At 52.1% G+C, this 14164-nt stretch overlaps 7 protein-coding genes across 7 annotated transcripts; 3 read left to right on the top strand and 4 right to left on the bottom strand.

The window, feature by feature from the left end:
- Positions 1–78: 78 nt before the first annotated feature.
- Positions 79–1051, top strand: PV05_10313 (uncharacterized protein; the record flags this gene model as incomplete). Its single annotated transcript, XM_013456739.1, has 4 exons — positions 79–365; positions 425–512; positions 575–798; positions 859–1051. The coding sequence occupies 4 exons, from the start codon at positions 79–81 to the stop codon at positions 1049–1051; spliced, it is 792 nt and encodes a 263-aa protein (XP_013312193.1).
- Positions 1052–1785: 734 nt separating this feature from the next.
- PV05_10312 (uncharacterized protein) lies at positions 1786–3853 on the top strand (the record flags this gene model as incomplete). Its single annotated transcript, XM_013456738.1, has 10 exons — positions 1786–1854; positions 1910–1947; positions 2009–2063; positions 2119–2221; positions 2290–2506; positions 2557–2603; positions 2671–3309; positions 3373–3589; positions 3654–3744; positions 3800–3853. 10 exons carry the CDS (start codon positions 1786–1788, stop codon positions 3851–3853), a joined length of 1530 nt encoding a protein of 509 aa, XP_013312192.1.
- A 418-nt stretch (positions 3854–4271) lies between these two features.
- Positions 4272–5266, bottom strand: PV05_10311 (uncharacterized protein). The gene has a single exon (XM_013456737.1). The coding sequence runs from the start codon at positions 4597–4599 to the stop codon at positions 4321–4323; it is 279 nt and encodes a 92-aa protein (XP_013312191.1). The 5' UTR covers positions 4600–5266; the 3' UTR covers positions 4272–4320.
- A 1553-nt stretch (positions 5267–6819) lies between these two features.
- PV05_10310 (uncharacterized protein) lies at positions 6820–8733 on the bottom strand (the record flags this gene model as incomplete). Its single annotated transcript, XM_013456736.1, has 1 exon — positions 6820–8733. The coding sequence occupies one exon, from the start codon at positions 8731–8733 to the stop codon at positions 6820–6822; it is 1914 nt and encodes a 637-aa protein (XP_013312190.1).
- Positions 8734–8833: 100 nt separating this feature from the next.
- Positions 8834–10999, bottom strand: PV05_10309 (uncharacterized protein). The gene is made up of 2 exons (XM_013456735.1): positions 9384–10999; positions 8834–9324 (listed from the first exon to the last, which is right to left on the bottom strand). Exons 1-2 carry the CDS (start codon positions 10809–10811, stop codon positions 9028–9030), a joined length of 1725 nt encoding a protein of 574 aa, XP_013312189.1. The 5' UTR covers positions 10812–10999; the 3' UTR covers positions 8834–9027.
- Positions 11000–11171: 172 nt separating this feature from the next.
- Positions 11172–12841, bottom strand: PV05_10308 (uncharacterized protein). The gene is made up of 3 exons (XM_013456734.1): positions 12100–12841; positions 11733–12048; positions 11172–11681 (listed from the first exon to the last, which is right to left on the bottom strand). The coding sequence occupies exons 1-3, from the start codon at positions 12673–12675 to the stop codon at positions 11263–11265; spliced, it is 1311 nt and encodes a 436-aa protein (XP_013312188.1). The 5' UTR covers positions 12676–12841; the 3' UTR covers positions 11172–11262.
- A 407-nt stretch (positions 12842–13248) lies between these two features.
- PV05_10307 (uncharacterized protein) lies at positions 13249–14160 on the top strand. Its single transcript, XM_013456733.1, has one exon. The coding sequence runs from the start codon at positions 13453–13455 to the stop codon at positions 13876–13878; it is 426 nt and encodes a 141-aa protein (XP_013312187.1). The 5' UTR covers positions 13249–13452; the 3' UTR covers positions 13879–14160.
- The last annotated feature ends 4 nt before the right edge of the window (positions 14161–14164 follow it).

Here is a 14164-nt window from a genome sequence, read left to right as displayed (position 1 = left end):
TGACGTTCCATATTGAAGAGAAGCAATTTTGTCCATTGCAATCCGTTAGGATTTGAACAAGACTATATAAACTCCAGCATGGCGAGCTCAGCTCCCGAAATCCTCAGCAGGTTTCTGGTCAAAGACAAAACGGTGGTGATCACTGGAGGGGCCAGAGGACTAGGTCTGAACTTTGGAATCGGACTGGCTCAAGCCGGAGCCAACATTGCTGCCATTGATATCAGCGACGAGCCCAGTGAACGTTTCAGTGCCCTTGCGCAGTACGGTGGAAAGTATCAATATTACAAGGCGGACGTGAGAGATTACCAGGGACTCAAAGCCACAATCGATCGGATCGCGGATGATTTTGGATCCATAGATGGCTGGTATGCAAGGCCAACAAGATGAAGAATCCCTTTAGAGTTATGGCAGCCAGCTGATTCAGGAGCAGCATACCCGCCGCAGGAATCATTCGAGACCGACCTTTCTTGGAACACACCCAAGAGGACTTTGAAGACTCTCTGGGTGTCAATGTACGCAAGTGAAGTTCAAATTCAAAGACAATTGATGCTGATAAGACTTTCTGGCGATACAGGTGAACGGCGTGTTTTTCACTGTCCAGCATTGTGCCGCTCAGATGATCAAGCAGGGCACTGGTGGTAGAGTTGTCTGTATAGCATCGACAGCCGGACACAGGTCATTGTACCCTCAGACAATCGCCGCGTATACTGCCTCCAAGTATGCAGTCCGCGGCATTGTCAAGCAAGTCGCTGCTGAAATGGCACCGCACAACATTCGAGTCAACTCCATTAGCCCAGGGTGAGCAGGCCCTCCAGCCTCTCACATACAAGAACCAATCAAACTAACATGGTGACGCAGGGTCATCATGACAGACATGCTGCATTCCGTCATAAGCCAAAATCCATCGAGGAAGAAGCTCTTCGAGGACAGCAACGCTATGAAACGTATTGCAACTCCGGACGAGTTGGTCGGCATGGTGCTGTACTTGATGAGTGATGCTAGCAGCTACACGACTGGGCAGGATTTTCTGGTGGACGGAGGACAGATCTAACTTAGATCTTGTGGATTCTCGTTGATATGCTCTCCGAGTAGATGTTTTGCCCCGTGGGGATGGGATTTCGCAATTGTGCTTGAGAGCATCGCTTCATCAGATAGAACCCACGCAGAATTCAACTTCAAACACTCAGTTCACTTGCGATCCGGCCTTGCTTTTCCGAAGTATGCGAAGCTTGAGCCTGCGTACGGTCACCCTCGAGGGGTATCAGGGACTCGGACATCGATTTGCGGATGCTGAGACATCGAGCGAAACCCATACCCCGGATAAGATCCCTCGCCGACACAGACCCTGTTCTCTAGGCTTTGTACAGCATGGGCTATACGTGCCCGGCAATCGAGCTCCGAGATGGGCTGGAAGACGGTCAATAAAGAAGTCCTCATGGACCCTTCCAGATCGTACCGCATACATATGAGTATTCCCAAGCACGATAGATCCTCACGAACACATGGTTGCCGACAGTCCTCAATCAGCTACTGCTGTACACGCTCCAGCAAAAATGGGCGAACGAGGCACAACGAAAGAAGTTGAGGTACCACCCAAGCACGAAGCGGACGTGGAAGGAGCGCATCAGGAGGACGAGGAGGAGCCAGTTGTTACATTGAAGACCTGGACTGTTGTTTGTGTGGGTTCTACAAACATTTCGCCCGTACGATATATGCAAGACGATCGCTCATCAAGATGAGATCCTCGCTACCGGATATGGGCTTTCATTCTGGCCAATTCCCGTCATGGCCTCCATTGGTGGGTTTATTGGGAACGAGTTTGGAGAACTAGACAAATATGTCTGGTTCATTCCTGTGAGAAGTCTTCCGATACCTTTTCTGTTAAGATCGTGACTGATAACTTCGATAGGCTCGGACAATCTCCATAACAATCTGTTTCCTGCTCTGGTAAGCACCTTGGGCACCACATATGGTATGAGCAGTCACAGCTAACCGACTCAACATCTAGTGGAGCGAATACGGATCTGCTTGGCCGACGTTGGTTTCTTGTCATCGGAAACTTTGTAAACCATCACCCCCTTCAGCAAGTCATGAGCGCGAGTATTCTGACCCTGATAGATCTGTGTTGCCGGCCACCTTGTGACCGCCTCCTCCAAAAATGCCAATTCTGTTATTGCCGGTATGGCCATCGCTGGGTTTGGTGGCGGAAATTGTCAAGTAGGTACTTTAGATGAGGTCGTCCTGAAAGAAAGGAAGCGGATATTGATCCATGATGCCCCCAGCTGGCAGCATTTGCCCTGTCGGAACTGCTCCCCAACAAATGGAGACATATTGGGGTGGTAATTGCGGACTCTACAACTCTGATGGCCGTCATTCTCGCGCCTGTGACGGCTAGATATGGATATGAAACAGGCAGCTGGAAGTGGAACTTCTGGGCAGCAGCGATTGCCCAGTTTGCGTCGTTCCTGGGCCTTCTTTTCCTCTACTACCTGCAGCACATCCGTCAGTGTCTCCTTTCCTTGCCACAGGCAGTGAAATGCTCACTCACGTCTACAGATATGGTATACCGATCAAGCAGATGGTCAAGGAGGTCGATTACGTCGGTAAGACCTCTGTTCCGTCTATTGTGTCTTCCTCCGTGGTACATGTATTGACAAGCGGGAACTCTAGGCGGTATTCTTTTTGTGGCCGGAGCCCTCCCCGTGCTCATGGGAATCGTGTGGACCACGACATATCCGTCAAATGACCCTCATGTCATTGCGCCCTTGATCATCGGCTTTTTCTTCATCGTCTGCTTCGCCCTGTGGGAGAGGTTCTCAGACACCAAACACCCTCTCACTCCAACCTATGTGTTCACTGCCTCACATGGGAGGGATTTGACTGCACCTCTGATTGCCTTGGGCGTCGTGAACATGTTCTACTACTCCAGCAGTATCTTATGGCCGACCATGATCAATGTCTTCTACACGAACGGTGGCACTGACTGGAAATACGGTATCGTTCTTTCAGTAATACAGGGACTTGCAATTACCCTTGGTGCCTTGCTGTTGTCAGAATTTGGAAGCAAGATCAGAAATTGGCAGTGGCAATTGACAGGATCTGTCTTTGTGATGGTCGGTTTTGGCGGCCTGCTTGCACTGGCCACCCCTGAAAGGAAAGGGATGATGATCGCATTTGTCTTCATGTCCCAGGTCGGCTATGGCTATGCCATATATCTGGCCATTGCTGTCAGTCAGATGGGAGTGGACCACAAAGATCTAGGCTTCAGTGGTGGGATTGCTGGAGTTTCTCGCTTCGCTGCCGGACCAAGTATGAGTTTGCCCCCAGGTGTCCTTGAAGGCCGAGGACCTGTTGGCTAACATTACACTATAGTTGCGGCAGCCATCTACCCAACTGTGCTGACCAACGTCACGAACGAATGGACCAAGAAACTCGTCCATACTGCCGCGATTGCAGCCGGATTACCTCGCTCAGGAGTTGACAAGCTGATGACTCTGATTGGCACTCCAGCGTTGGCAGCTACCTATAGTAAATCTATTGTTGCTGCAGTTGGTGGAGCAGTCGAGCAGGCATATGTCCACAGGATCAAGTGAGTTTTTTTGTGCTTCCGCTCTACCTCTAGCCGACTGGTGGGCGACTGACGGCCTTTGAAGGGTAACCGCGTATACCTCTCTCGGTTTCGGCATTGTCGGCTTCCTTGCATGTCTGTGTTGCAAAGACGTTGACGCCAAGATGAACAACAAGGTCAGTAGAGTACAATGGAATATGAGACTTCCCCAGCTAATCAGAGCCCCGATAGATTGAGGTCTACCTGGAAAACGCCGAACTGGCGGACAGGAACAAATATCATTAGAGCTGTCTGGGGTGTCGGTTACTAGCTTAATATTCATTCGGTCTCAGAGGCCAACGAAACGGAGGCATCTAGACTTCAGGTATTGAATCCTGTGACACTAGAATCAAACATTAAAAATTGTAGCTTTCATCCTCCACCACTTCCCCCTACATATGACTCTATCTGTGCAGCCAACCTAATCCATTGGGGACGTACGAATGACCCTCCATGCTGCGGATCAAGTCCTTGGAGGACAAGAAGAAGTCCACGACCTCTTTCCTGCCCTGATGGTCTTCCAAAGCCTCCCTGTTTTCATACCTTTCCAAAATCCGAATGTCATTCTCATAATCCAATCCCTTATGCACGAGGAACGAGTACGTGCCAGGCTCATTCTCCTCGACCCACGAGGCAAGCTTGGCCAGACGGTCGAGGACGTCTTGCCGTTTTCCCGGATACGTCCAGATCCTAGTATCCCAAATGATCCGGTACTACTTCAGATGATCACCATGCTGCGACGTCACTTGTCTGTGTCCGTGTCCGTTGAAGGAGCCGCTACTATCTTCGTAGTGTGTGAGTCTGTGTCTGTTGAGGAAGCCGCTGCTATCTTCGTAGTGTGTGAGGTCGAGACCGGTCGTCATCGTCGCGGGGATCTTGGCCAGGAAAGTCCGCATGGCCGCGGAGTTGAAATGCGTGTCGTACAAGTCCTCGCGGGTCCGATACTGCTCGAAGGCGAACAGATAAGGCGAGCGGGAAGAAATTGGTGGCATGGATTTCCGGGATGCCGAAATAGTACGACAAGCAGCTTTCCCTCTCGTTGGGCTTGACGTGGGCTTCGAGGTCCTTGTATGCCGCGATCCACTGAGTAAATGGAATCAGGCTCAACGAGCATGGCCCAAACACTTTGCAGGTCCCGAGTTTGAGATCGTAGTCTCCTCACTCCAAACCGTGCTCAGTTCCAGATTTAATAAGAGGGAGGCTGGTGGGAATCAGCTCTTGCGAAACATGGTACGAATCATACCGCGCAAGAGATACTGAGCTTGAGAAGAGCATATCTGAACAATAACATCACTTGACTTCATCAAACAAGGAAGGCACCTGAGTTTGTCAAACAAGCATATATCAAAGAATAGGTCCACGGGGCTGTTTGTCGTATTCTGGCTTGCAGCCATGCTAGAAGCATGATGGCCCTCGCCGTGGGAATAGTCGGCAGAAGGAAACGAAAGCCCATGTCCCTTGTGCTAGGGAGCTCTTTAGGCGGAGGACAGTTTTGCGGTGTAACTCAGCTACCAAGGCTACCTGCGCCCAAGATCCGGGAGGCGGATGGCTTAGTTTGTCCGAAAGGCGAGGGACAATTCTCCATACCTGAGCTGCAACTCAATTCTGGGCCGACGAGCTGGGAGCCAGTACAGTGTAACAGCACAAGACCGTATCGAGTCCAGCCTTGTGCAATTTAAGTCCGTCCACGCGTAGCTGGAGATCTCGAGATGTGAGGAAGAAAGCGAGGACCGACCTCCACCTTGGAAAGTCCCATGATATCCCCAACTCGCGTAATCAACGCAGGGGCCGTGATAATGGGGCTCGCTAGGCCATGATGGACATTCCAATAGGTAGTGAGCAGGGATCCGCTTTCCCTCGCAAATGCAGAGCATGACAGACCTCCATTCCGCGTCTGATCTCCCTTCGACGTTTGTCACGCATAGGTCGAAGGTCAGTCTTTATAAGAATATCGTCACCGTCGCTCAGCATAATCGGATGAAATGTGTGCTTACATTTGTGATATTCCAGGAGCACAATCTCGATGCCGAAACCAAATTCTTCACATACCCGAGCTAAAGTGTGAGGGGAGGAGGCGCAGGTGACGGGTCCTTGCCTGCAAGTATCCGCGCCGTGTCTTTGTCCCCGGTGAACACACCGAGGAACAGAGATCGAAGAGATGCAGGTTCCCGAGACCTTTGTGTGTTTGCGACCAAGACGATATGAAAACCGCTCCTTTCGTTTCACGCCAAGCCTGCGCTTTTTCTTTCTCGCCCGCCTTGCACACATCGCGAGCACGTCAAGTCACGCTGCCTTCTCGAGAATCTTTACGCGACGCTCGACCGTCCTTCGCTGAAATATTGCGAAGTCGATCCTGATGCCGCATACTGGTGCTCGATGGAAAGAGGTGGGAAGAATTGGCGAGCAAAGGGCAAGTGAAGGATTGCGCATGGAGCGAGGATGGGCCGTATCCCAACGCACACACTAGGCGATGAAGACAACTCCCACTTTCCACCCTGAAGCGACGGTATGTGGTAATACTGTCTTATGCGCGAGCGTCTGTGGCCGGTCTGCTACTGCAGCATCAGCCCGTTCTGCTCGCGCTGCTACTGAGGGCTAAAGGATTCAAATGTAGTTTTCAATCTGAGCCTCGTCGCGCAGAGAGATGCGAGTGTGTGCGCGCGGAGGAGATCATCTTTTCCCTGTCGATTCTTCACTTTACCTTCCACCTCTTTATTCCGCCTCCCACATGACGAGCAACCGACTTGGGCACTGGATATCCTGTCTCGATGATGGGGACCCCCACAAACTTCCTGGCAACCGGGTTGAGGAACATGAATGAAGAAGAGAAACCATTACTTATATGCGTGCGGCGGAGCGAGATACTTCGGGGCAAGCTGGCAGCGACCTGGGATGTGGAATTGAGTGTGTGAGATGAAAGAGCATTGATTTGACGAACGAGGAGAACCCGATGACGAGTCGAAGTCCGAAAAGCCAAAGTTGAAGACAGCCGAAGTGTTGGGTGTGATGTTCTCTGTTCTTTACAAACATGCCCACACATCTGGCAGTCGATGCAAACACAAGAGAGCTAATCTGAGGGTTGAAAATCTTCGTCAAATTGTTATGAGTACTCCGTACAAGCTCAGCGAATCCAGCTACATCTGTTTGTTGGACTACCAAGTATCAGTATCACGAATGGCCGTTCATATCTCCATTCACATATAGCACCAGTCTCAACCAGGATACCCTGCCGTACGCGCTTCATCAGCAAACTTGACTCCAGGGCAAAGCCTCACACACTGCACCAGATCATCTGCCTTGACTCGGGCAAAGACCTGGCTCACGTCGTCCAGCCCGATTCCGACCAGGACATCATCACCCAGATACCCTATCCCAAGACGCGACATTGTTTCAGTGTCGGCATCTTCTTCCTCTTCATCGCCAACACCTGCAGAATGAGGTCTCCAGGCCCAAGCCAGACTCGGCGTGTACGTGAAATAAGCAGTGCTCTTGAAATCTTCAGGGTCTTTCTCGCCTTGGTTTCTCTTGGGCCTCATCCTCCCCTCGGACATCGTCCCTCGTACTGTCCCATTCCAGCCACTCTTGTTATCCGGCCAGTTCTGCTCGGCTGTCCAGGGATTCGCTCGCTCATTCCTCATCAGCAACGGCCACTTGCTCACAGCGAGCATCTGGTACGGCGCACGACTCTCCCAGACAACAACGTACCTCTCATACCGTAAAGGCAAGTCCATCTCATTGGTGAATTTGCGATGCATGATCGCGAGATGAACCGACCTTCCGTCCTGCACCGCCTGCTCCTCATCACATGCTCCCTTCCGCGCCTGCGCGCGAGTGCACAGCAGGAGACGCAGAGAATTCGAGCCCTGATGCCAATGGCCATGGTTTCCCAGAGTGTCCATCTCATCCTGGGGTCCGAAGCATGGCACTTCTTCCGGATGCGTCATGTTCGGCGTCGTATAGCCATTGCCGATTAGTTTGGCGAATGCGCGTCCCGCTGGTCTTGTTGTCGTACCGTTTCTGCGGCTGTTGCCCTGCTTGGCCGTCCCATTCGTGGTGATCTTGTTGACTGTCTCGCCCCCGGCCAACACAGGTCCAAGCAGATCATATTGTACGTACGCCTCGTCCCGCCCCGGAAACCACAGCACCCAGTTCTTCTCGACACTTGCGCGACTCGATCTCGGATTGCGCGTGATTTCGGTCAAGAGCGGATAACTCATCACCCTGCCTAACGCCACAGTATCTTTACCTTTCCCTCGGCTCAACAACTTCTCGAGATCGGGCACGATGGTGCGCAGGTCCAGTAGCCACAGTCCGACACACGCATACCGACTCGCCGAGTTGACCAGGATCAGGGGCTCGCCTTTGCCGGACCAGAATGCGCGCGGGTCGTGGAAGCCCGGGATATCGGGGAACGCGGACCACGCTCCGTTACACTGTTCGGCTGGGGTTGGCGGGATGTTGATCCTCAGCGGCGGTGTGATGCAGCGCATGCCACCTAGGTTGCCGAGGAGGGTGGTGTCAGCATTGGTGCAGGAGCGGGCGTCTGGTGGCAAAGCCGCCGAGTACGAGGCGGCAGGTAAGCATATGTCAGCCAGGCAGATGTGTGACTCCTGGTGGAAGCCTGCGGTCACGAGGCGGGATATCAGGATGTACTTCGGCCCGTCACCAGGTGAGTCTGACGAGGACCAATGCGGCAACGGGATGATGGCCGGATTGAAAAACCGCATTGCATCGTCGTGAGGAGCATCGGGAGGCGTGAATGTGATGTTGTACAGGACGTTGGGCAGGCGGATGTGCGAGATGGTTGGATTGACTGTCCCGGTCGCGCAGGCCTGGAGGCTACGTACGAGAGGGTGCGCTCGAGGGATTGGTAGTGACAGGTATTCTCCGTCGACGTGTTGAGGTTGTGATTGAGATCGAGATACACCGTCAGTGAAGGAGAGCCAACTGTCGCTGACACTGACAGTGGTGACTTGGTGATCTCGTTGAGTGTAGGCTTGTAGAGCTGCTGTAAGGAGGGCGTAATGAGATGAGTGCCATCGCTGCGAGATGTGAAGAGAGATGATGAGACCGAGGACGATCAGAGTCAGCAGCAGCCATCGCCGGGCTGAAGGTAAGTAGAACATTGTGCGCAAGGGTAGGTTAATGGACGCGGCAGCAGAATGGCAGTCGAGGAGTTGTCTGGACGGCTGAAGTGAAGGGAGGCAAGTGAATGAAATGAAAGCAAACATTGATGGCATTTTTAGTGCCAATGTGGACTTCCGTCTGGACAAAATTATATCGCCCAAGTCCTGTAGTGCGCTGTCGCTGCCTACCAGTGTATCATACCATTCTTTTCGTACCTCGTAACGCCGTCGCTTGTTCTCTATGAATAGAGGTATATCCAACACGGATCTTCTCTGAAAGCTCCCATGGTGAGATCAGCTCTCCTCGTCTTCCGACTTGTCACTCGTACTATCATCGCCCTCACTTCCCGTCTCCCACCCCTCAGCCTCCAGGTTGGGCGATCGAATGCCAAAACTAAGTAGGAACCCGATGAATGCGATGCCACCGAATAGGCCGAATGCAAGAGCTTCACCTTTTGGGCGAACCTTGGTGGCAAGCGAGAATAAACCGCCAGATACGAACGGTCCAACAGCTCGACCGGCAGCGGAGAGTGTCTGCGCAAGACCATTCAGTGTGCCTAGGACATTGTGGTTTGGGGCCGAGTTGGTGATCTATACATACAACATTAGCTAGACTTCGGGTGAGGACATCTGAAGGCGGAGATTCCTACCAATAGCAGAGCACTCGTCAGACCTCCGACCGCTGCAACCGTCTTGATGAGAAGCACCAGGCAGATTTCAAACCACAACCATGCGGCGCCACTGGATATGGTGCCGTCGCCATCATCTCCTCGTTTATATCCCACCCATGGCATGAGCAGGTAGGCGATGACAAAACCGGCAAGCCCTGTTCTATACGCCCATCGATTGCCCATTTTGTCACGGAGCTTGCCGAAGACGCCGACCTGGAATACAATTGTCACAAGCCCTGCAAAGGCGAGCGAGAGGCCTATCTCGTTAGGGTGCAAATTTCGGCCGGTGGGAGGTTTGGCTTGTGCGAAGATAGGATAGAGTGAATTGAAGGAGATGTTTGAGAGCTGGAAGATGAGATATGTCAGGAGAAGTAAGACAGTATCACGGTTGAGCACGTCCTTGCTCTGCAATTCCTCCGTTGCAGGGAGGAATGCAGTGTTCTCGAGGCCATCATCACTCGCATCATCGTCGTCTGAGACCTCGGCCATGCCGTTAGTCTGAGGACGTTGGTTGTGCGACTTGCCTCTGCGTCGCAGATAGTGTGGCCGGCTTGATGATGTGAACTCCCAGATCCATGTGAAGAGGTGCTTGACCCGAGTGCCGATCGGAGCTAGATATTGTGCTTCTTCGTGAGACTCTTCGAGGAAGATTGCTGTGACGACCAAATCGGCGCAGAGTATGCTAGCAGAGAGGAGATTTGGCAGGAGATAAGGGTACGGATTCGGCTTCGACTTGTCGAAGGGATTTCTCTGAGAGACCAAGATTCCACCAATGACTGGACCTGTAATTCCTCCAAGCCCGTATATGACTGGGAGATATGTGAACGCTTGGGACTGATTGCTGCGGTCTGTGATCTCCCCCAAACAGGTGGACACGACACCTTGGTTTCCATTCAGTAGACCCATCAATGCCTGCACCAGTATAGCTTGCCACAAGGTCCTACAGAATCCGAATGCGACAAAGCATGCCGCTGTGAATAGTGTCCCCAGTAAAATCACGGGCTTCCGCCCAATACGGTCCGACAACCAACCCCAAAAGAAGTTTGTCGCAAGCTGGGCTAGGGCGAAGGCAGAGGCTATTAAGCCGACGTAGACTCCGACCTGGCCGGCTTTGACTTCGGGGAAACTCGAGGCCATATCAGGCAGGTAGGGGCTTATAGAGTTGAGGGCCGTCTGTTCGCATAGTGCTATCACAGCCAAGACGGCCATTTGTTTCTTGGGTAGTGGTGAGGAGCCGTGGCGGTTCTCATTCTCGGAATGTGAATGAAGGTCATGGCTGGAGGAGTTGGATGAGTCGGAAAGAGGTCGTCCTCTAGTCTTGGGCGGTGAGATGCCGCCGAACGTCTGGTAATGGGGAGTCGAAGACTTGCGACGGAGGAGCGGGCTCCCTTGATCAGAGGGTTTCATGGTTGCGCTTCAGGAATTCATCGGTGGCGGCAGGTGGTACAGGGAAGAGGTGGGGTGCAAGAAAAGATCACCCGAATCTATGGGCCTCGAGGCATATAGACAACGTTCTTCGACAAGGGGCTGAAATGGTTTTGAGTATTGAAGAGTAAACGGCGAGTGTTGTTGAGTCGAGATACGCTTGTTTGAATATGAATGGGGAGCTTCGAGGTGTTGAAATCGACAGCGGCGCAGTAACAAAACCCTTCAAATGACGTCTGGAGTGGTTCTGGCCATGGCATCGCGAACCTGCATCGGAAAATGCCACTCGACCAATCGCTAAATCTATCATGCGGTTTGCCTGTTTGCCATGCCAATACATCCACTACATCCAAGGTCAGGTACCTAGCTCACTAGGTAGTCACCTAGGTACGGAGTCTTGTGACAGTATATCTTTGTTCCAAGTTCAAACTGTCTAGCCATCTACTCCAACAGCTGCTATCTGTTCCACATGCGATACAACGTTATTCTTCGTTCCGTTCTGCTGGGCCTGTGTCTCGTTCGTCTTATAATGCTGGGTGAAATCGTAGCGCAATGCCATGGGAGATTTCATGAACTCCTTCTGTGCCTCTTTATCATTCTCCATGCTCTTGAGCAACTTGAGAAACTCGTCAGTCTCCATCGCCTTGTCTGGGTCCTGGTCGAATAATCTCTTGATATTGTCTGTTGAGATGGGATCTGTCACGGTGTGGAATTTGTGTCGCCGCATTTCTGAGTACTTGTCGAGAATGCTCTCATCGGCCTTGCCTTCATACACGCCGATCATGCAGTCGTACAGACCTCCAATGTCGGTTAAACCACCTGTGAGACCCAAACCACCGAAAGGGTTGTTGACTGGACGCCAACGTCAGTGGATGTTCTCACTCTTCATGGGATGGAACTCACGATGTGCCGCATCGGCTGCAAGCAAGAATCTCCCAACTCTCATCTTATCCACAATTCTCTGATGGATCTTATATGGACTGATGGCAGCAAGCTCGTAATCGCCAGGTTTGGGATGTCCGGGCAACATGGCCTCAAATTTCATGGGTTGTCGGGCAATCAGCTCCTCTCGACTAAGACCGCTGATCTCGCCGTAGCTTACACGCCACCAACCGCTACCGTCGGCCTCCTTCGTCAGTCGAGCAACCATGTGCCAATGTTCGGGATCAATAAAGAAGTTGGCGTCGTCGTAGCCATATTTCTCGAATGGGTAGGCCACCTAGAAAGAGTTAGCAAACGTTATGCCACAATACTGGGGTGAAAGACATACGTTTGTGGCCACAATCTGCTTGTCCCAGGTATACCCAGGAAATTCCTTTCCGTACAGACACCTTCTGACGATACTGGAAGCTCCATCACAGCCAACGATATAGGTTGCCTCCAAGCGCTTTTGGCCCTCCGGAGTCTCCACGTCAACCCAAGCCTTGTCTGCATCCTGGCCGATATCCACGACTTTGTGGTTGAAGGATACTTTCAGCGTAGGTTGAGCAATTGCGTGTCTGTAAAGAAGGCGATCCAGCTGAGCCAAGGGCAGACATGCTATCCGATCTGGATAGTCGTGCAGATAGCTGTTGTCGAGTCCGGCAAGAAATGTGCCGTCGAGTTTTCTCCAACAAGTCATACATGGATCGAAACCTTCCTTTCGGATGTCGTCGATAACTCCAGCGCGCCGTAACTCGTAAGCAGCTGGAGGACCATAGTATGCCGCGCGAGGAGAGTCATCCAGTTCTGAAGCAGCTTCCAAGATATGTACATTGACACCCTTTTTCGCAAGCATTAGACCTAGGAGTAAGCCCGATGGCCCTGCGCCAACAATGATAGTCCAAGGCTTTTCGGAGGATGCCATTGTGTAGAAGTAGCAGGAAGATCGAATATTGGTCGACGAGATTACAGTTGAGGAGAGCCAGGAGAGAAGGTGGCCGATTTTCTGAGAACAGAACTGACTTTATTGTGCAGCACGATGTACCTAGCCCCGCGATCTGGGGTGCTCGACCACTCCATCAGGAGACAAGGTGCCGCCTTCGAGTGTGCCGAGATCGTCTAAGGGCCGTACTAACCATGGGGATACTCCGGATGTGGAGAAGAAGGAAAGCAGTGGGGCGGAGGACCAGGTCGAACAAGATGCTGGACCATGGGCGTGATTTCGATGTTCCCACGCTCGTAGGGTTCCAAGGTTGCTGCATCAATCAAAGCTCTTCGTATGAAGACGAGGGTCGACTTGACGCAATGACTGTTGTGGCTGACATGCATACAAAATATGTCCATGGCGGGAGTTTGCAGCCTTGGTCAGATACGCCAGTCGCTTAACGAGGTGCCAGCCTAGGAGCCATCATGAGCCTAGCTAGTGAGTCCACTGAGCCCTATTTAAGCCCCGCATAATGCACATGAACCCGGCTTCATTCAGCATGTAGATTTAGTACGAGCTACTCGTACGGAGTACCTCCGTACTTACCGTATCTCATAGGAAAGTCTCGGTCGTGGGGCTTCCCCGGCAGAATTCTCCAAAAAACACACTCTGTCCACAAAGGCTCTGCCCTGAGTTCTCAGTACTAGTATCTTACGCATCTCTTTGTGCGTCTTGGAAGCTGAACCGACAGAGCCAAGGCACATTCACTCAAGCCCAATGGCCTCGGACGACCAAGTGGCTGGAGCCCACAAGACGCTCTATGATCAGGGCATCCCAATTCGCACCGATGTGACTGGCCCTCAGCATGTCCAGCGCTCATTACAGAACAATTCGTCCGATTTTGCTCGCCCGATGCAAGAATTGGCAACGGAATGGGGATGGGGAAGCATTTGGACAAGGCCTGGACTGGAGCGTAAGACGAGGAGCCTGCTCAATATCGCTATGCTCTGTGCATTGAACAGAATGACGGAGCTTGCCGTGCATGTGAGAGGTGCAATCAATAATGGTGCAAGCGAGCTCGAGATTCGAGAGACTCTGATGCAAGTGGCAGCTTACTGTGGTTTGCCTGCTGGTCTTGAAGGAGTCAGGGTTGCGGAGGGAGTCTTGAAGAGTATTCGGGAGGAGGATAAGCCAGGGGAATGAGGCCATCAGAGGCTTATCAAGAGCGACATGCATGATTTTAAATGTGAGCCAAGAGGTTCAACTGAAGGTCGAGGTTCATTGGCGACCTCGCTATCTCCTACGACTGGGTAACTCTTTGTCCATGTATGTACCGATACATAGTAGGCTACGCCTACACGTGATCTGGGAGTCTGGAAGTTGCACGCCTGACGCCTGCTAGACTTGACGCCTGCTAGACTTGACGCCTGCTAGACTTGACGCCTGCTAGACTTGACGCCTGCTAGACTTGACGCCTGCTAGACTTGAC

Source organism: Exophiala xenobiotica, assembly GCF_000835505.1.
Source record: "Exophiala xenobiotica strain CBS 118157 unplaced genomic scaffold supercont1.6, whole genome shotgun sequence".
Taxonomy (NCBI): Eukaryota; Fungi; Ascomycota; class Eurotiomycetes; order Chaetothyriales; family Herpotrichiellaceae; genus Exophiala; species Exophiala xenobiotica.
Note: the sequence above shows the minus strand (reverse complement) of the source record. Positions and strands in the feature narration are given on the sequence as shown.

Bases quoted from the DNA above. Each gene is read 5' to 3' on its own strand.
- PV05_10311 (XM_013456737.1), bottom strand. From the start codon at position 4,599: ATGCCACCAATTTCTTCCCGCTCGCCTTATCTGTTCGCCTTCGAGCAG.
- PV05_10309 (XM_013456735.1), bottom strand. From the start codon at position 10,811: ATGAAACCCTCTGATCAAGGGAGCCCGCTCCTCCGTCGCAAGTCTTCG. The intron at 9,325-9,383 runs GTAGGAATCTCC...TTGTATGTATAG, and splicing joins TGACGAGTGCTCTGCTATTG to ATCACCAACTCGGCCCCAAA.
- PV05_10308 (XM_013456734.1), bottom strand. From the start codon at position 12,675: ATGGCATCCTCCGAAAAGCCTTGGACTATCATTGTTGGCGCAGGGCCA. The intron at 12,049-12,099 runs GTATGTCTTTCA...AACTCTTTCTAG, and splicing joins AGCAGATTGTGGCCACAAAC to GTGGCCTACCCATTCGAGAA. The intron at 11,682-11,732 runs GTGAGTTCCATC...GTTGGCGTCCAG, and splicing joins TGCAGCCGATGCGGCACATC to TCAACAACCCTTTCGGTGGT.
- PV05_10307 (XM_013456733.1), top strand. From the start codon at position 13,453: ATGGCCTCGGACGACCAAGTGGCTGGAGCCCACAAGACGCTCTATGAT.